Raw genomic sequence first — 20,845 nt, forward strand, 5'->3', positions numbered from 1 at the left:
CATCACAGCTTGAAATATCCCCCCAAATCCAGCACAACTATGAAAAACAAATTGAAAAAGAATGGTCGAACTAAAGCTGCAGAAAGTACATTGTAAAAAGTAGCAACGCCCACCTCGTGAAATACATGTACTGTTTCTACCAAGGACGCAAACCAGCGGAAACGTGAAAGTCTGCAATAAATGATACTTAACTTAATCGCATCAAACAAGAGCTTCCCACATCAGTAAGAAATCTATAGTTCGTACTGTAAGCATAAGGACCCATGGACATTAGGTAACTAATTTTCCTCTAGCAGCAAGTGCAGCATCCAGCTTTTCTCAAGCGAAACACCATAAGAACTCTTCTTAAGCCATGAGTTTCTCCCACACTATTGAATTTCTTCTTCAGTAATCTCTCAGCTTCATGAAGCACGTAATGCTGTTCCTGTACCATTACCACATCAGCCAATCAGAAAACCACTACATGGCAGATTTAAAGTCCTTGCTTCCTTGTAAGAGCAACAATAATCTTGTTCAAGCTCGATATTTCACGATCTCTTTGGCTTAATTCTTGCTTCAATCTTTCAATCTCCTCCAAACGACTCTGACACTGCTCTGTGCATGCCCTAGTCTCCTCAACTTTTCTGCACTCCTGATCAGTGTGCAACTTCTTTGACTCAGTTAAGGCCTCCTCAGGTTCAAATGATCTTTTCTTTGATATAATGACGCCAGGAGAATCATTAGCCATTTTGCGGACACAAAAACTACCAACAATTCCTCTATTGAGATGAAAAGATATTGACTTCTGTGCTCGTCCAGAGGTGTCCTAGGAACAGGCAGATCAGCCATGTCATTAAAACTACATTTGGAAACAGAATCAATTACAGATTAAATCCATAACGATTCTAATAATTGGGCAATTTTACTTCAATTAGGGTAAATGCGATGGAGAGAGGTCAGGCACAACCAGAATCATTAATGTTGTTAACGAGTTATATGAGACAATAACTTCAATTGGCAACGACTTGTCACTTATAGAGTTTTTTCCTACTATTGATTTGGTCCAAAGATCAAACCTATCAACATTATGTTGGAGGGAAGAGAGTGGAAAGTAAAACAATACCTTATCCAAGTAGCCATCAATGCAATCAAATGCTTCATTTGCCTCTTGCTGACTTTTGAAAATTGCAAAGACCGAATATTTCGATCCTTTGGCCTTTTTATTAGCCTGCCAGCATTAACAGGTAAACAATTCCAACCAAGCACAATGTGTGTTTGCATGCATCAGAAAGAGAGAGAGAGAGAGAGAGAGAGAGAGAGAGAGAATTCATCTAATCACTGCCCAAGACTTACAGAAACATTTTGCATACAAAACACACAACTAGCACCCAAAGAGTGTTGAGTGGGTTTTTTTTTTTTTTTGAGTAAGTGGGAGGTCTCAAACCCAAGTCCTCTCAGTTACACTCTCTCCCCCCGTCCCACCTGACCCATCCCTCCCCCCTATTGAGTGGGTTGAATTTAGTAGGTTCATTTCTCAAGCACTTCTGCCAGTGAGGCAGCACAAGCATGAACTGCTGTAACACCACCTTTGCGCCCCCCTTAATGTGGCCAACAAGGAATTGTAAATGATGAATACTCACAAGTAACATTTGCATGTTTTATTGTGAAGAAATTGGATACAAAGCCTAATGCTTCAAAAAAGATCAGTAAATTACAGCATTAGAAGCATCACCTACAGATTACTATAAAGTGATATTAGCATAGAGCAAGTTTAACGGAGATTACTTGTGAAATAAGGATAGTTACTCAAACCTTCATTTCAATTGAAAAGTCTCCTGGAATAACTTCATGCATATCTTCACTGTGAACATTCACTGGAATTTTATGAACTAGTAGTTTTGCCAAATCCGCCTCTTGTGCCTAATTCCAAAAATTCAAATAACATAAAAGTTGGTAATTCATTAAAAGATAACAGAGATGGAGTTCTCAACTTACATCCTCATGAACCAATGGAATTACATTCGCTACTCCTCGTTCAATATTGGCCAAAACGAGTTTCATTGCGGCACATGCATCATCTAGGCAATTGTGAGGATTCTGCCCCTTCCGAAGCTCATAACCTAATATAGACTGCAAAGAATATAAAGTCTGATTTCTTCACTGAAGTACACAAACTGTAATTCATGCATATTACACATGAAGACAATGCAGCAGATGCTAACTATTACAGAGCTTATACATCAGCAAATTGGACTTCATTTGAATGTTTGTCTAGAAAAAGTTCCATCTATATATTGAGATACCGTGTTTACAGGCATGTCTGCTTCCGCACCCCTTAAACCCAATGACAGAAGTTTTGAAATATCCAAAATGCCTTTCAGTTATTTATATTTATTGTTCTCTCATCTTATGCATGTTAGTTAACTTGTTACCTGGAGACAACTATATAACTCAATAAATATTCAGAATTGAAGGAACCATGAAATACTGGTTTCACAAGTGTCAGCCTTACCTTACACAAGTTACTTAAGGAAAGTCTCCTGCTTGAAGGGCCATCCCCATGCTTGAAGATATAGGATGTGTCAATTACTCTTGCATGATCCAACTTCAGTGCTGCAATATTTTGCACATGAAAACAGGATTGCTATTGAGTAAATAATGAACCTTCTTTTCCAAAGGACTATACATGAAGTGAAAAACATACAAAGTTTAGGTCAAAGGACACCAACCCACCTCGAAGATCATTATTCAAACTGTGACCAACTAAGATAGTTCCATGTGATAGGAGCTTCTTCATGGATTTCTATATGATCAAATAATTGCAGAGGAAGACATTAAAACAAGCAAACACATGGGTCAGAAAACCTATTAACTAACAAAAGATACCTGTATATCAGACAATGAACAAGTAGCTCCATCCAAATCTTTGGCAGCAATCCCAGTGATCTCGGTTCTGTAATCTACCACTGCCTTACTGGGCTTTACAAACTCATTTAGTTTAACCTGAAACACTGCCAATTCTAATTATCTCATTCCAACTCAAGGCGAGAAGAAAGTTCTCCAGAGGTCAAGTATTAAAGAGGATTCAAGCCGTTATAGCTTTAAAGATTAAACTTGATCAACGTATTCAACATATACCTGCAAATTGCGGTCAACAACACAAACCCTCACCAAAGCTTCAGTTTCATTTTCGCAAAGAACCATCTCACAATCAACAGCAACCATAGCAGTAGATGTCATGGTCTTGGACTTTTTAGTGCACTTCATAACCAGCCAGCCCTGCTCAAAACCATTCAATAAATGAAAGCTTAAATTACATCAAAACACCTACATTTCCTTACCACAGGAAAAAAAAATTTAACTTACACAAGAATCAACGGAAATACAAGAATATTGCTCTAACACATGACCAAGAACCTAGAAATATTGTCCGTCTTCAGACATTGGCAAAACCCAACAGCAAAGTAACGTTGACAATGCTTATTTGGGTTAACAAATCAAGAACCATATCAGTCTTCTAATAAGACAAAAAGGGTTTGCACCAAAGTACTGTTATTATTTTGTAGCATTGGTTTGGTGGAGAGTATACCACAACAGTTAAACAGCTTCTTGGAGAAAAAACATAAAACCACAACCATCACCAAGATCCAATACACAATCATGCTGCATTTTCAAAGTAGCACATTAAGCAGGAGAAAATTCAACATGGGAAGACCAACCTCCTCATGTGACGGGAATGAATAATCAATTGGATACTGGGGGTGTTCAAGAGTTAAACGAACCAGCCTCTGCACTGCCATAACAGCAACTCCATAATTTGTAAAAGGAAGGAATAGAGGCATAAAAAAAATTATAAAAGCGTATTAACATCGGCCGCAGCATTGAATGCAAGGTCGGACACATATCATCATGTTCTTGATACAATAAATAAAAACCGAAAGCCAAGAGGAGTAGTGATTGTGATAGATGACATGCAGTAAAACCTGTTCAGGGGATTCAGCATCAGGAGAAGTTTTCTGGAATTGGGAAACTGCGTCCCGGTTAGAATGGCACTCCAGCAGCTTCTCAAAGAACTGAGAAAAAGTACAGCACAAAGTCCGATAATGTCAAGTTTGGGCTTTTCTTCTGGGGGGGAAGTGAAACAATAAAAACTACCAACTTCACAAATTAGCTTGAAAATTACAGATTAACTAGCAAAATTGGGGTCACCTTCAAATCATCGTCTTGGGTAAAGGTTTTCAAGAAGGCAAGCAAAGTATCAAGGGGCCTCCTAGAAGGGTCGCTCAAGCTGGCTCCAATTTTCTTGTCATAAAAATTCAAAAACTCCTTCCACCCACCTTTGCTACCCTTCATTCCTCGCTTTTGAGCCAACTTTACCATCTCCACCAGCACCTACTCAAACAGAATCCATTTGTTACTAAGGTTAAACTAACCAAGGTTAGTTTCTGGTTCTGAAACCGACAGAACACAGCTAATCATCAGGCAGAGGAAAAATTCACAAATAAATAGAAATCAGAGAAAAAGCCTTAACAAGTTCAGAGGAAAAAAGAAAAAAGGCTTACTTCCTTTTTAACTGAAGAGAGCATCTCGTCCATGGATGACTCTGTGCTTCAGTGCGTATCTGTGTGAGACAGGAGAATAAGACGACGAAGGGATCTGGGTTTAGGGTTTAGAAGTTTAGATTCCGTCCGAAGCTGGTTTTGCCAATGAACCGGGAGCAATGGTCAGACCGGCTTTGGCCCAATCAGGATGTAAGGTTTTTTTTTTCCCCCCGAGCGGGTGGTGGGGCGCCGTTCTCTATCATGGCAAGTCCTGCGACATTTACTACTTTTATGTTTGTTTAACTTTTGAAGAATCTATTGTTGGATTCGTGAACATTAAAAGATTTCTACAAGTCCACATTAAAATCAAACAGAATATCCCTGGTGGAATTCTCAAATTTACATTGAACAACAAATCATTAACCGATAGATATAAATATAGTGAGACTTGTCCTTAATTTGTCACAAAATATGTCTGGAATTGGAATTGGAGCTCATTTGTATCGGTTCTTGGATTTTGTTGACTCATGTGATATTATTTATTCTTTAAATTTTTTTTATTACACTATTAGTCCTTAAATTTAATACTTAGTATTAGAATGGCATTTGACATTTTTTGGGCCTTTTTTTTTATACAATTGTGGCTGGACACGTGACTGTCATATGACTTTTTTCGATAATAATTTTAAAAAAATCGTCAAGGGTACTTAATATGTTCAAAATTTGAAAGTTCGGATACCAAATTTGTTTTCGTCAAAAAATTAGGGATTAAAACCGCTCGTGCGTCAAAATTTAGGTACCAAAACTGCATTTTTAGCCTTTTTTAATTCCATTTTAGCTGGACACGTGATTGTCACATGGTTTTTTCTGATAACAATTTGGAAAAAAAATTGTCAAGGGTACTTAGTGTGCTCAAAATTTGAAAGTTCGGATACCAAATTTGTTTTCGTTCAAAATTTGGAGACTAAAACCGCTCGTGCGTTAAAGTTTAGGTACCAAAACTGCATTTTTCTCTAATAGATATGATTGTTAGTTTAAACTCAATAAATATTATTGTTAGTTTAATATATATATATATTAATGCATTTCTAGATCAAAGAAATGAAATTCGTGCCTCTTCTCAAGTTCGACAGCCATCGATATCACCAGCGATCTAGCGTGATCATGGTAAATATAAAGTTTCTTATATCGTTAAACTCATCTTGTAATCACACTTTTTGCTGCATTATCTTGCTAAATCAACTATTTACATGACATAATATTAGATGGAATACATAATGACTCAGCAATTATTGAAATTCCCCTCGCATCAACGTCGCCATGTGATGGCCATAACGATGGTAAGATCTAGATTTCTCGCTTATTTTTAACACTTAATTAACTATTACCATTGCATTTTCAACTCCATTAATGTAACTTATACACTTTATTTCTATATATTACCGTTCATGATATAATATTTATGAATTATTAAAATTATGCAGACTCATCTAAAGAATTTGTTCCTGCTACACAAGACATTGTGCCTGTAAACATAGTTACAGCAGAACAAATTGGTACGCACCATGCTGTGCCTGCTAACATAGTTACAGTAGAACAAATTGGTAATGTTCTCATACCTTTCTCATATAATTGTATTTAATATTTTTTAAATATGATCTTAAGTACACAAATTAAGGGTGCTCATGGATCAAATAATCAATTCATTTATAATTTAGCTAATCATACCCTTCCTCAATTCGAATGGTTACTTAGTGACCGGTTAATCTATAACATAGGGTCAAATTTACAAGGTAATATATCCTTCTTCCAAGAAAAAGAAAAAGAAAATATTTAGATTGACAAATCTAAAAAAATAATAGTTTTAAATTGAATAATTTTATTTAATTTTTCAACTCTACAAAATCATTAATATTGCAAATCAAAAAATACAAAATTTATCAAATCAATAATATCATTTAATCTTACAAATCTAAAAAATCATTAATATAAAATAGACTTGCAAAACATAAATTATAATATTTTTCAAATCAATAATATTGTTTAATTTTACAACTCTAAAATATCTTGAATACAAAATAGACTTGCAAAGCGAACAATACAACATTTCCGAATCAATAATATTATTTAATCTTACAACTCAAAAAAATCACGAATACAAAAGAATAATAACACATTAAAAAACTGAATATTTAAAATATTTGTTCTTATTTTGTCCATTTGTCGCCACCTATCATTTTTTAATAACGATGGTAGGTTGTTCCACTAATTTTGAATTTCGCACGTATTTAATTTTCAGAACAATGGTGATAGGTTGTTCAACCAACGAATCAATTTATGCAAATATCGTGCATTTTCATTTGCAGTACGCATTCCACAAAATTTAACAGAATTAATTAAATCACCAATTTTGGCTTTCATACTAAAAGTTGATTGATGTGAAGAGTGTTTGCACATTCATGCAAGATTATCAAATCGAATGCATAATATTTGTAAGTATTTCATTTTAACAACATTTAATTACATTCATTTTTATTCATATATCATTCATTTTCTAATATAAATTTCTATTATTTTTTCAGGACCTATCTTCTGAAAAAAGCAGTTTTTGAATTATATACACATTCCATCATATTTCAAACTATTGTTAGAGATATTATATTTTAATTGTGTTGGCACAATTTTTTAATCTTTTTTAATTCACCCTTTTATTTTCATTTTTTTAATAATATCAGTACCGTGTGTAGCACGGGTATTCACACTAGTTTATTTGGTAATCAATAATTGATAATGCACCAAGTGGCAATACCAAGCGATGCACACGAAGCATCCATCTATTTATTTACTTATTTATTTATATTTTTCCGACGACGACGTCTCTCAGCCTTGGTCATGCATGCTTCGGCTCGACTAGGCATGTCAATTGATAGGGTCTTACCCAAATTCAATGCAGACCCAATATATTTTGATAGGGTTTCGATTTAATTTCTCAAATTTAAATCCTACCCAAACTCAGATCCTGTGAAAGAGTCGTGGGAATGAGTAGGATCTGATTTTTTAGAATCCATGTTCAAATCCAGATCCATAACAGATCTTACCTAGACCCATATATATTTAACTAAATAATACATATATTAGTAAATTGATAAAATAATATAATATTTTATGGCTACTGGATCGAATACAGTAAGATTTTATGGCATCAAAATCTGCATTTAGTATTGGTGGTTAGGTGATTGATATGACTCATGCCAAATTACTTCTAGATATGATTGAAACATTAGTGATCGCTGATAATTGAATTGACTCAAAAAAATGAGTAAGTGTTTATAAATTTTCTTATTATATTATTTATTTGCCATCAGTCCTTAGTCAAATGACTTTATCTCATTCACTATTTTAATACTGGATTGCAAGACGTTTACCAACATTAAGGTTTAAATAAGAAAAAGCGGTACAAAATTACATTTTGTAATAAGACTAATTATTTATATATGTTATGGTTGTTTTCTTTTTTAAAAACTAATCCTAATTGTCATTGTAATTGTTACGAACTTCTTTCAAAAAAAGGAAAAAAGGTAAAGGCAAATAAATGAAATATTAGATGTGAATGCAGTTGAATTTTTGAAAATATATAGAAATAATCAATAATAATTATTTCTTTGAGCTCACAATATTGCATTCAATTTGTTGGATGTTAATTTTATTATTTGAAAATAAAAATTGGATTATATTTATATTATTTATGAACTCTATACATTTTAAATATATTTTTACTTTAGTATGTTCAGAAAATACTCATGAATGCCCATCGGATACCCAAATCCATAAGAATTTAAGTATGGACTTATTTTTTCAGATCCAAAAGAATTTGGATCTGAATTTGAATCTAACTAAATTAAATAGGTCTAAATCTGAATCAAACGAATCAAGTCCAGACCCAACCCATTGACATGGGGACATGCTTAAGCTCGACGTCTAGAAGATCTTCAATCCAAATATACTTAGACAGAGAGGGCCCAGATATAGATGCCAAGATAAAACTAGCTACTCAATTTTTATTTTTTATTTTTTTTGTCAAATGTTAGCTGCTCAATAATAATTCTATCCAAATCCATGTACAGAATATACTTGAAAAACATCCATTATTGTGTCAATAGCAAAAGACTCTTTAAAAAAATGTGAGCGTGTATAACTGCAAGGGGCTCATCATAGTGGTCAGTTTCAAGCACGGAACAAACTCGAGGCTCATTGCTCAAGCCGTTTAAACCGACTCCAAATTCAGCATTCCATAAACCATAAGCCCCCCAATTCCCCTCCCCCCCCCCCCCCCGGGGCGGAGATTTTCACAAACGTCTGCATAAAAAGAGAGGAAAATACTAATCCTTATCCCACCAAGACATTGCTACAAGATATTCCACCACGAACACACCACCAAGCAAGATCTAAAGCTAAACTCCATGAAACGACGGTCGAACCAGTCAGTGGTTCGGCGGATGAGAGTCATGAATGAGACGTTCTGGTAAAAAACATCTTTCATAGGCAGATATGCCAATTTTCAGTGGGTGAATAAGTGGGACGGATTTCCAAACTGAGTCCACTCTACCTCAATAGAATAGGCCGTCCAGTAGAAGACTTCCCATTCAAACTTCAAAGTCAAATAATGTGAACACTCTATTGTAAATCCTAGAGCTACAAAACACGTTTATATATATATAAACCTTAAAATCAACAACCAAGTCAAAAACAGGGACAGGCAGTAAAAATGATAGGTATGCACAAGAATTCTCAAAATTAGTATATGATCTAGTAAAAACCAATCGGATACCATGCGCAGCAACTTACATCTGATTAAATGTAGTATAATAAGCAGGGGCTAGTATAATAAAAGTCAAGATCATAAACAAAAATCACCAAAGCATAACTGCCTTTCACATACTAAATGTTCATGCTCATCACATCAAGAGATGAGCAAAGTTATACCACAACACAAACCACAGGAAAAGTTGATAATATGTCCAAAAAAACGTACTTGTATATGCAATATACTTCAGAATATTATGATGCAACAATTGGAAATCACCATTAACTCAACAAGAAATGTAAAACAAAATTACAAGCAGCTTATCCTTAGCAGACATTTTATTAAGCAGCAGCTGTGCGAAGAAGACCCACCAAAATCAAAGTCAATTGCAAACCTTCAAGAATGAATAGTCTGATATATAAGTTGTCAAATAAATCAAAGATGATATTTACAAAGCCACAGAAGAAGATGCATCGTTTGATTATAAACTGGTACAAGTGACAACTAGAGAATGATGCATATCAGTTGGCTTCACATTAAATAGTACTGGAAATATCTACGTCAAACACAAGGCCACTATTTTCTCTCTCTCTCTCTTTTTTTTTTTGTTTTACAGAAAAGGAAGAGAATAAGAATTTGCCAAGAAGAAAACTGAAACACAAGGCTAACAGTGAGGATAGTACAAAACGTTTGCTGGTTCTGCTGCCACGTTTGCATTGGAAAGTAAAGCAAATAATTGAAGAAGCTTAAGAACTTGTAGACATACTTTTGAAGAGCAACATGAACCTCGATAAGAAACTCCAACCTGAGAGAGACAGTATTTTCCAAATTAAAGAAGAGTCCAGATTCCAAAAATTGAACCAGGAGGAATGCACAAATGTGGTGCTTTAGACAGCAAACATATAGCTCAAGAGCTAACCTTAAAGAAATAAACATTAATTTCAGCTTAACATTCTTACACAGATGTTAAATGCAATGCCACACAAGCAATTGCTTCAAGGCAAGAGGGTCTCATTGCATTTTTGAACTACTTTCAACAGACAACTAACGAGACATTTGAACAAGCAAACTTTCAAAACCGAATGTAGGAGTCAAACACCACTTGTGGCATTACAGAGAATAATTCAGAATAAGCAAGAGTTTCTCCAAATCAAGAGTTCTTTACATGACTCATAAGACAGCATTAGAACTACCATTACCATTTAACCACCGCCCAAATGCGCAAGCCACGAGGCTCCTTCCCCCAAAAAAGCCAATTCTTGACTTGAAAGCTGAAGATCGACCAGCATTGTTGCTTGACAGAGCATCAGAATTAACACCACCACCAGCATTTGTCATTCTATTCACATTAGATGGATACTCTGCTCCATCATCTTGCTCCCCGGCATCACTTGCGCTCACCTCAACAGTCTCAACTTCAGTCTCCTCCACATCCAAACTCACAGTCAGTGATCTCCTCCTTGCCCTCAGCCAATCCGCAACCTCGCTAGTAACTTCCCTACACTTCTTAACTTTAATTTTCACCAAATTCGGACAACCCCATGCAAAAGCCTCAATCCCCTGATCAGACACATGGCATCCTTTGATACAAAGCTTCCTCAAAGCTACACATTTCTCAGCTATATAAGAAATCTCAGCATCCCCAATCGTCTCGCTCCCACAAAGCGCCAACCTTTCCAACTTCTTACAATTCGCCGCAATGGCAGACATACTAACAGAACTTGGATTCAGACCAATAAGAACAAATTCTTGAAGATTCGCAGAATTCTTAGCAATTGCAATCAAACCCTCATCACCTATCCTATTTGATCTCCATCCATCTATATGAAGCTTCCTCAAAAGTTTACAATGCTCGGCCACGGCCACAACACCCGCGTTTGTGCAGTCCAACGCCTTCACCAAATGCAGAATCTCCAAATGAGAGCATTTTGAGATTGCTGTCAGCCCAATATCACTCAACTGAAGCCTCTCTAGATGAATCTCGACCAAATTATTCTCTTCTCTATTCGCAACCGTCTCCAGAAGCCTATCCCAATCCCCCAAACAACGCAATAGCTTTAAAGTCCTCAAATTCTTGGAACCTATAATTAACGGACCAAAGCTCAGCCCGTTATAAAGCTCCTTCAAGCATATGGATTTAAGCGATGAAGCTGCGGCTCCGGGGCCGATAGGAGCGGCAACGACACCATCGTTGACACCACGGAGGCGCTTAACGGACAATTCTTCGAGAGAGGAGCAATGATCGAGCAAAGCATTCATGCCTTCAGCTCCAAACGTGCAAGACCCACAAGAGAATTTCTTCAATACTTTGCAATTTTTGGCGATAAACGCCATACCTAGATCGGTGACTTGACGGCAGCCACGGAGCTTGAGGCGCGTGAGGTTTCGGCATCGGAGAGAGATGAGGGCGAGGGCGTCGTCGTTTATGCTTGAGGATTTCCGGTCGCATCTGAGGGCGAGCTTCGTGACGGAGTCGAAGCGGGAGAATATTGCAGGGATTTGCGAGTATATATCGGCGGTGGCGTTGAGAGATAATCGGTGGCGGCTCTGACCCTCGACAAGGAGCCATCGCTTGGAAACAAGGGAGCAGCTTTTTCGGTCGCCGGAGCTGAGGGATTGGAAGATTAAAGCTAAGCACTCGTCGGGAATCTCGGAGGTATAATCTTGCTCATCCCCGAAAATAGGGAGAGTAAGCTGAGCATTGACGTCGGTGGAAGAGACGGCGTCCGGCTGATTAGCGGTGATGCAGCGGCAGTGGCTGGAAGTCGGGGTTGACCCACCCGGTGAGTATACATGTACAGAAGCAGACTGACCCATTATCCGGAGAGAAAAAAAACGAAGAGCTTATGCGTCTTGGGTCATGTGTTATCAACCTAATTAATAGTCCGGCGAGGACGGTGGATAGACTCCGTTGATTTCCTTTCCCGATACGGGGGCTTTGAGAAAATCCAGTTCGCACATAGAATAGAAAATATTGGGCAATGGGCTTCTTAAGGAGTTGAAATTGGGTCTAGCCGGAATGTTCATTTGAAGAGTGGGAAAACATACGGATTTTGGTGTTGGAAGAAAAAGAGAAGGTAGGGTGGGGCATTTGACCCGTCAAAAGGGTTTTGCTGGGGAATGGGTTTGGGTTTGGTCGTGGAGGCTAATACGACTAATAGAGATATTTTTCTATTTTTCCGGTCGTTAGACTCTCTCAGGAATCATCGACACAGACAGCCTACGACGCAGCCTACACCAGATGGACCATCCACTTGAGTACTACGGTACGTCATTGTGGATTGCATTCACCTTTTTTCCTTCAGAAAAAACGCAGAAAGGCAGGCGGGCAGATCGAGTTTATTCAAGGGAAGACCAATTCCGTCCCTTGTTCGAGGCTTCAATTCGATCAAAGGAAGAAAAAAAAAAAAGGACATTAAACCTGCCTTGTACCATGTGTATTGGATCAATTAATATGTGGAAATTAGTTCAGACTTCATATATTGCGGCTCGACGTGTCATCATCGGCTGGAATAGACCCTGTCAACTGCATTGTAAACTTGATTTGATATACGTGTGTATCTGGTAACTTTTGAATTTCAAATGCGCACAGACTTTTCTCCAGGCAAATTCTCTGAAAATGGAAGCCTTCTTTACAAGTAGTTACGAGAAGAAAGATGAACGAGCAGAAGCATTCCACGCTATGATTTTTTTAAAAAATATCTTAAAATATATTCTAGAAATTTTTTTACTCTCAAAATTTTTCTGCAAAATTGCAGTCATATTCAACAATTGAAATAGTCTACCCCTAGTTTGATACGCGAAAGGGTTTGCAATGAAAAACCTTTTCAATTTATTCATTATACTGTGTTCGATATGTAACTTTTTTTTGTTGGGACTTGGGAGATTTTTTTTCTCTAAAGAAGCCTATTTCAACTTTTTTTTTTCTTCTCGGAATTCCATTCCTTACAAAATTCTAGAGAAAGCCCATTCATATTCCATCCTGAAATATCCAAATTATACCAAGAAACACTTTAATTGTAGGCGTCAAAATTTACCATTCTATATATCTCTATCTTCTGTATACGTGTCAAGTGTTAAGTTATTTGTGAATTAATAAATGTCGGTTACATTTTGGTCATAAAGATTTATTGTTCTATTAACAAAAGACATTTTTCCCTTTTTTACTATCAAATAATGTATTTAATGAAAAAATTTAACATATTTTTATTTACAAAGTTAGATTATGTGATGGTATTTGTCAACTCAAAATAAGTAATAGCATGCCAAAATACATTCATATGCACTCTAGAAAAAAGGGGGGAGGGGGGAGGGGGGGAATGCTACTTGACCTTCAGGCTTCAGCTAAGTAGGGGTGGCAATTTTCGACATGACCTGAAAACACGACACGAACCTAACATGAAATTAATGGGTTTGGGTTGAGGTTTTGGGAATTCGGGTCAGAATCGGGTTGGACCCGACGAACCCGAAAAGAAAACAGGTCGATTTCGGGTCAACCCGTGGTGACCTGCTATGACCCGATATGACCCGTTTACGAATTAAAAATAAATTAATAAATATAAAAATAATTTTATCTAACTAACCTAAGTTATTCTTTTTTTCAAAGGCATTAATTACTTAATCATAAATGAATTTATTTAATTTGTGTGAAGTTGAAATTATTATATTTGGACAAATAATATATTATATTATTTTTTACTTTTATACTGTTTTAATTTATTTTATCTTTTGTTTGGGATAAAACACTTTTACGGTGTTTTATTTATTTTAGATTTGGTTTGAAATTACTTATTTAAATTTTTATTACTTGATTATGTAATTAGTTTTGTGAGAAATTGATTTTATTAGAAATTACAGTGATAAATTAATAAATTAAAATTACATTTCGGGTCATTTCGGGTCGACCCTGCCAACCCGTCAACCTGAAATTTTCGAGTTCGGGTCAGCATACCTGACCCCGTCACGGGTTGGCGGGTCGGGTTCGGGTCAACAGATTTTCTGACGGGTTGATCCGAACCCGACCCACCAACCTGATTTGGACTCGAATTGCCACCCCTACAGCTAAGTGACAAGTACACTTTTTTGTTTGTAAATAATTTTAAGGGTGGGATGGAAGTAAATCAAGGGGACATAGGAATTGACATGTATGTAGTTTAAATATTATTAAGTTTGGCTAATTTAGTATTTAACTATTGCAATCTTATGTTATTAAAAAGTTAATTCATTATTATTAAGCCATACATCTCTAAACCAGATATCCATGGAATGTATCTGTTCTTGTTACAAATCAAACTCAAAAAAACTAGCCATGTCCCTTAAGATGGTAGTGTCAAACAAAATGAAAGAAGAAATATTTTTATGTTATATTTAGAGTAAACTTCTTATATACTAATTGTGTATACACTGTTATTATTATTGAATCCATGATATATATGTGCAAAAGTTGAATTTTAAAATTAAATTTTATATAATTATCATTCTTTCAATATTGAGGCAAAATTAATCCCTATATTGAAGGCACTTAAGTTAATATAATAAATTTCCATTCTATTTTGTCTTCTCAATATGATTATATCAGACGCTGGAAAAGAAATTCACATTCCATTCTAATTTCGATTACCTAATACTATTGAAATCATACTCTTTTCACTGAAATCGACAAACTTACATCTAAGCTAAGCTAACCTCGCAGAAAAAATCCCAAAAGACATATTAACTTTTGGAATCAAATTCATTCCGATGAGAAATGAATTTTGGATGAGAAGATGGTGCATTCGTACGCGCTAAACGTGGGAAGAGGTGAAAGAAAACTGATGAGTAACACGTTAAAACGAACACGCGTCCGCTTACAGCTTTCCTTAGGCCCCATCGTCGTTCGACACTTTCTTTCCTTTTATTTATATATATATATATATATTTCCTTTCGTTGGTTCCCTGGACCATACGGTCCATGCCTCACTTTAGTCGGTTCATTTTTCTTCTCCTCAGCAGTGAAGGCTAACAAACGCTCGATGTCGACACACGTCCTTCCAGACTTGTCGTTAGTCGTTACTAAAAGATTTTAGTCCAATACTTAGAAACCATAACCTCAAAAAAAAAAAAAAAAAGGAAAGAAAATCAATTAGAAAATACTATTTAATTGACCGACTCTGTCAATGAGCTGTTTACTTTCTCTTTTTCTCTTATGAGAAAAGGCGAGCAGTTGATTATTCTTCTCGCAGATGCTTTCACAAAGCTCCACATCCAATGACCTCCCTCGATTTAATCAAGTGTCGAAGAGAGAGAGAGAGAGAGAGAATTGCTGATGCTTTGGAGAAAAAAAGAAAAAGAAAAAAGGTACTCATTAAGGAAAGTGCCGATTAATTGCTGCGTGGTTTGAATTTAGGTGCGATGTATTAATGCGAGTACGCGCGTCAACCGCGAGAAAAGGAAATGGTGACTAGCGAACGCGGTGATTGAGGCTGGCTACTAATCCTTGATTACTGGTGGAAACAAATCTAAACCCAACCGCTAATCCTACCTTTTAGTCTTCTTTTGCCCTGTAGTAAATCTTAAGCGGGCGTCCTAATTATGATATAAAATTTACCCGTTTCCGATCATTTTGGACAGACTTGCATCCCTTTTGTCAGTTTGTTAATCGAGAATTGTCGAATAGATCACGAAACTTATTAAAAAGTATTTATTTTTTAATAAAAAAATTTACTAAACATTTAAACGTCTTTAAATTTATTGTATTAGATAATGAATAATTTAAAATTTTTAAATATATTTATCTCTTTATTTACTCCATCTGTCTCACTTTGATAGGTTTGATTTGTTTTCTCACAATAAATAAGGAGTGTTAGTTAATTTTGTTGGAAGAATAAGTATAGCTCACTATTTTTTCTAAAATACATGTACATTGAATGGAGCATGACTAATTAACTTTACATTAAATGAATTGGATTATATTCAATAACAATCTACATCAAATAACTACATTCTTCAATTTGGAATGGATGGAAAAAGGAAAACAAACCTATTAAAGTGATGCAAAGGGAGTAATTCATAATATAGGATAAAATGATTAAATTAAATATTTTATTTTCTTAATTATAAAAGTTATTGTAAAAGCGCCAAATTTGATCTTTTACTAAAAATGTTTTTAACAGAAAAATCTTCTCTTGTAATTTTATGGAATGATGTTCATCGAATGTTTCAAAAGTACTTTTTCACCAAAATTACTGCGGGGTCCAAACGGGCTTGTATTAGTAAATGTGATGGTATTGGAGAAGTTGGAAGTGCTACAATTAATTAGTGCTGTCTAATTTTTCCAAATATTGGTACTACTAAGTGTGATGATATCAAAGGTGAATACGGATGCACTAATTAATTGTACTACTTCCTACTTCCCACTACTAAGATTCGATTGGATAACGATGCATGGATGAAATTTCGTTTGGATAATGATGTATGAATGAATGTATTTGTAGTACTTCCTACATCCCACTAGCGAAATTCATTTGGATAATGATGTATGAATGAATATAGAGGCCATCAGAATTGGATGCAACAGAATATTAAACATTGCCCAGCTTCTTGAGTGAACATATGAGGTTTCTTACTCAAGTCATTGTTAACTCGCATAGATTTGAAATTAAGTTTGTCAGGCTTATCAAAAAAGTTGAGAACGGACTGTAAATTTTTTTCTCAAAAAATTTTACATTTTTCTGTAAACACATCCTTTAATACTGTATCTTTTTTCACCTCACATGTATTAAATCCTTACTCACAATCCAAAAGGGCTTTTGGCATTCGAGCGCTTTCAATGTTCAGTTGCCATCCCCAGTGCTACTCAACGGTGGAGCAATAAATCTTTGCATCCCAAACGTTCTCCACCTAATTTGCCCAAAACGTTGACCAATTAGAACAATCCCATCAAAAATGGAAAACTCCGAAAGAAAAAAAAAAGAAAAGAAAGACGTAGAAGAATTGCAAAGGCTTGAGGGAGAAATATCTGCATCCACTTGTGAGCCACGACATGGATGCATGATTATAGAGTAGGCTGGAGTGCAGTGGTGTGGAGTGGATGTTCCATTGTTCCCCATCAGCATTAATATTGGTCCGAAGTCTGCAACACCATACAGGCGGATATGATGGCAGAAGGTTGGTTTTGCTGAATATACCATTCCCCATTTCGACCTAGAATTTCTTTAGGAGATAAATGGTCATTTTTGTCCCTCACTTTTTGGAGTCTTGAGCAAGTTAGTCTCCTATTTATCACTGCAACCATTTTAGTCCCTTGTATTTATAAAAGGAGGTCCATCTAAGATCTCAAGTGGAAAATTTTGAAAATCTCGAACGGAATTAGTCAAGCTCAAGGCATGTGACCCACTAAAATGAATGTTTTGTTACATAATCTTTAAGATTGTGTCTAATTTTGTTCTTTCAATTATTTAAACTCTTATTTTCACAATAGAAAATCAATGAAGGACTTTTAAAGAGAAATTAGAAAATTCCAATAGACATATAAGAGAGAAATTGGATACGATCCTAAATATAATGGACCAAAACTATCATTTCTAACTATGTGCATGACATGCGTACATGACTAATTCCATTAAAAATTTTTAATTTTTCATTGTAGATACTAAATTGGCCTTCTTTGATAAGGGACTAGAATGGTCTTCATGATAGATAGGGATCAAATTGGTCAAAATGCAAAAGATGAAGGACCAAACTAGCCATTTTTCCATCTCTCTGGTTTTCAACATACTTTTGCTTTTGGAGAGCATATTCCCTGTCCAATATAAAACTACGTAGTTTCATTTATTATATCTGCTGATGTAGCAACTAAAAATAGGTAACTATTTGGTTGCCTTATACTTCTTTTTCGTTCTTCTTTTTTGGATTTTCTTTGTTTACACAACTTCGTTACAATTCTCATTTTTTTTAAAACAAAGTATTAAAGATTTCAAATACAAAAGAATATTTAAAAAAATGGGAATTGTAACGAAATTGTGTAAACAAAGGAAACCAAAAAAAGAAGAAAGGAAAAGAAGTATAAGGCAGCCAAACACCACATATTTTTAGTTGCCACATCAGTAGATATAATAAATGAAACTACGTAGTTTCACATTGGACAGAAAATTGGACACAAAATATTGGACAGAGGATCTGTTCTCTTTCTTTTGTGCCAAATCGAGATACCGGGTACCAATTGGGCCTTTCTCTTCTCTCAATTAGGCTAGCCGTATTTTCGGATATGGGACGATTGACGAAGAAAAGAGAACTGACACGGTGGGTCTAGCGCTTATATGAACCCAGGAAACTTTTGTTTGTGAGGTGGGCTGGCTAGCCCATCACAGTAAGAATTCATACAAGTCTTAAACCGGAGAACTATATAGTTTGCGCCTGCCTTGTAGTCAGCTTCTAAGCTCGATATGCAGTCGAATATTAGCTTTTGTTTTTTAAATGATTGAAGCAAGCCCAGATGAATCCCCATCCTATTTCCATTTTCATTCCTCTTCCTTTAGATGAAAAGTGATGATAATATCATTGGTATAACGCACATCACACATAAAGAAAAGTTGGGTTAAAATGATTAACTTTAAGCTATTGTCAATTGTTATTTCCAAAATAACGGGGAATTGCATGTACTACAGACCATGTTACGATTTGTTTGGATTGTAAATTATCTGAGATATTTTTACTGTAGCACTTTTTGTGATGTGATGTGCGTGAGATAAAAAGGTGTATTGGAAATTGTAATAATGATGTAAGCAAATATATTTGGCGGCCAAATAATCTGTTGTCCAAACAAACAATTTAATGGGATATGATACCACTTTTTGCAAAGAATACAATTCAATTATTTTGTGATTACTTGATAAACTCAAATTTTATGGACAGAAACATGAGAATTTTTTTTTTTTTTTTTTTTTGTAAAAATGTCTCTCTTAAGCACTATTACTAACACATAGGGCCATGAATAAATCAAACCTTTAACGAATAGTTCGGATTCGATTCGTTAAGACTCTATTCAAGTTTAACTTTGAACGAGTTCGAATTCAAATTTGCTTCAGTATTAAAATTCGATTAAAGTATCAAATTAAATTTGAACTTTACATATTTGGCTCGTTAAGAATCGAATAATAGTTATATATATATATATATATGTTATTTAATATACATAAATATTTTATATTAATAATATATTTATTATTCTATTATATATTTATTAATGATAAAATAATACTAAAATGTAGAAAATAAATAAAAATTTTGAGCTCTTGAATCGAATTCAAACCTACCGAATATAATATTGAATTAAGCTCGAACTTAAATATTAATCTCGAGCTCGAGTTTGAGTTTGTACCCAGAACTTTGAATAGATACCGGCAATTTCAAAGTTGGATTCAATTCAATTCGTTACGGTTCCACTAACACCCGTACAATTACAATGCTGAAAATGGCATAGAATTCTGCGTAAAGCCAGAAGGGCAAAAAGGAATGCCCGGCGCAGAAGTCAAGTAGCATATATCAAGCAAAAAGCAAACACTAATGAAGTTGGGCACTAAAAGACGACAATGCTGAACAATGAAGAATTGAACATCACCCATCTCAAGTCTCTCAACCACTTCCGAGTTCCATCAACTTGCTGGCCAGTTCATGGCACGCAACCTCGCAGGTCGAGCCAGCAAAAAAAAAAAAAAAAAGACGAGAAAAAGAAAGACTACTGCGTATCTAGAATTATATCATTCAGAACGACTATGAATGCTCCTCCATGCATCACTTTTTACAAAGTAGAAATCTCTTTTATTTTTGTTAAAAATCACTGTAACTGCAGGCATTTCAGCTCCTTTATCGTAGACTACGCAATTGAAACAAAAACTATATGGAAATATCATAGCTTTGTCATTGTCTCGCTCTCTCTCTCTCTCTCGAATGCAGAGTGAAGTAGAAAGAGCACTCAGAGGACCTTTTGTGTGTACAGCGAAGAAAGATAGGGTTCCTTTTGTATTGTGACTGGTGTATAAATGGTAACTGACATGAGAAACGACAGAAAGCGCATATTGGACTCGAGCTTTTGGCAAGTAAAGGAGGCAGAGCCTAACTAAGCTTTTTCTTCCAGACGTTCCGTATATCTGGATTTTTCTTGCACGGGTTTAAAGGAATTCTTTGCAGAATCGAACACATACATTACCTTTTAATGCTTGGTTATGCTTCAGCTTTTTTAAGAAAGTAATCGTTATCACTAATCAGCCATGAGAGTAATGAAAAGGGAATTAAAACCTCACGATCTACCTACCAGGGCATGCAGTTGTAAGTTTGATATACCCAATACTTGATGTGTATGGCTTATGCTGAGATTGACACTTGAGAGTCAAAGTTCATATATACTGCTATATCATGAGAGGAGAAGACGATATGTAATTTGTTTTTTCGTAACACTTGCATGAGCTCTTCGAGAGTGGGAGAAAACTCCTTGCACTACCGCTTGATGATATTTTTGTGAAAGATTAAGAACCCAACGTTGCTA

At 35.5% G+C, this 20,845-nt stretch overlaps 2 protein-coding genes across 2 annotated transcripts; both read right to left on the reverse strand.

Moving 5' to 3' along the window:
- Window positions 1–51: 51 nt before the first annotated feature.
- Window positions 52–4,800, reverse strand: LOC113698639 (small RNA degrading nuclease 1). The gene is made up of 12 exons (XM_027218519.2): window positions 4,542–4,800; window positions 4,189–4,371; window positions 3,963–4,052; window positions 3,699–3,767; window positions 3,118–3,258; window positions 2,866–2,982; window positions 2,713–2,782; window positions 2,492–2,592; window positions 1,975–2,109; window positions 1,792–1,899; window positions 1,103–1,207; window positions 52–805 (listed from the first exon to the last, which is right to left on the reverse strand). The coding sequence occupies exons 1-12, from the start codon at window positions 4,572–4,574 to the stop codon at window positions 473–475; spliced, it is 1,485 nt and encodes a 494-aa protein (XP_027074320.1). The 5' UTR covers window positions 4,575–4,800; the 3' UTR covers window positions 52–472.
- A 5,439-nt stretch (window positions 4,801–10,239) lies between these two features.
- LOC113699354 (F-box protein SKIP2-like) lies at window positions 10,240–12,742 on the reverse strand. Its single transcript, XM_027219658.2, has one exon. It carries the CDS (start codon window positions 12,139–12,141, stop codon window positions 10,495–10,497), a length of 1,647 nt encoding a protein of 548 aa, XP_027075459.1. The 5' UTR covers window positions 12,142–12,742; the 3' UTR covers window positions 10,240–10,494.
- Between the last annotated feature and the right edge of the window lie 8,103 nt (window positions 12,743–20,845).

The sequence above is a fragment of the Coffea arabica genome, chromosome 7c (genome assembly GCF_036785885.1).
Source record: "Coffea arabica cultivar ET-39 chromosome 7c, Coffea Arabica ET-39 HiFi, whole genome shotgun sequence".
Lineage (NCBI taxonomy): Eukaryota > Viridiplantae > Streptophyta > Magnoliopsida > Gentianales > Rubiaceae > Coffea > Coffea arabica.

Bases quoted from the DNA above. Each gene is read 5' to 3' on its own strand.
- LOC113699354 (XM_027219658.2), bottom strand. From the start codon at position 12,141: ATGGGTCAGTCTGCTTCTGTACATGTATACTCACCGGGTGGGTCAACC.
- LOC113698639 (XM_027218519.2), bottom strand. From the start codon at position 4,574: ATGGACGAGATGCTCTCTTCAGTTAAAAAGGAA. The intron at 4,053-4,188 runs GTGACCCCAATT...ACTTTTTCTCAG, and splicing joins CCCAAGACGATGATTTGAAG to TTCTTTGAGAAGCTGCTGGA. The intron at 2,783-2,865 runs GTATCTTTTGTT...TTGATCATATAG, and splicing joins GTTCATTGTCTGATATACAG to AAATCCATGAAGAAGCTCCT.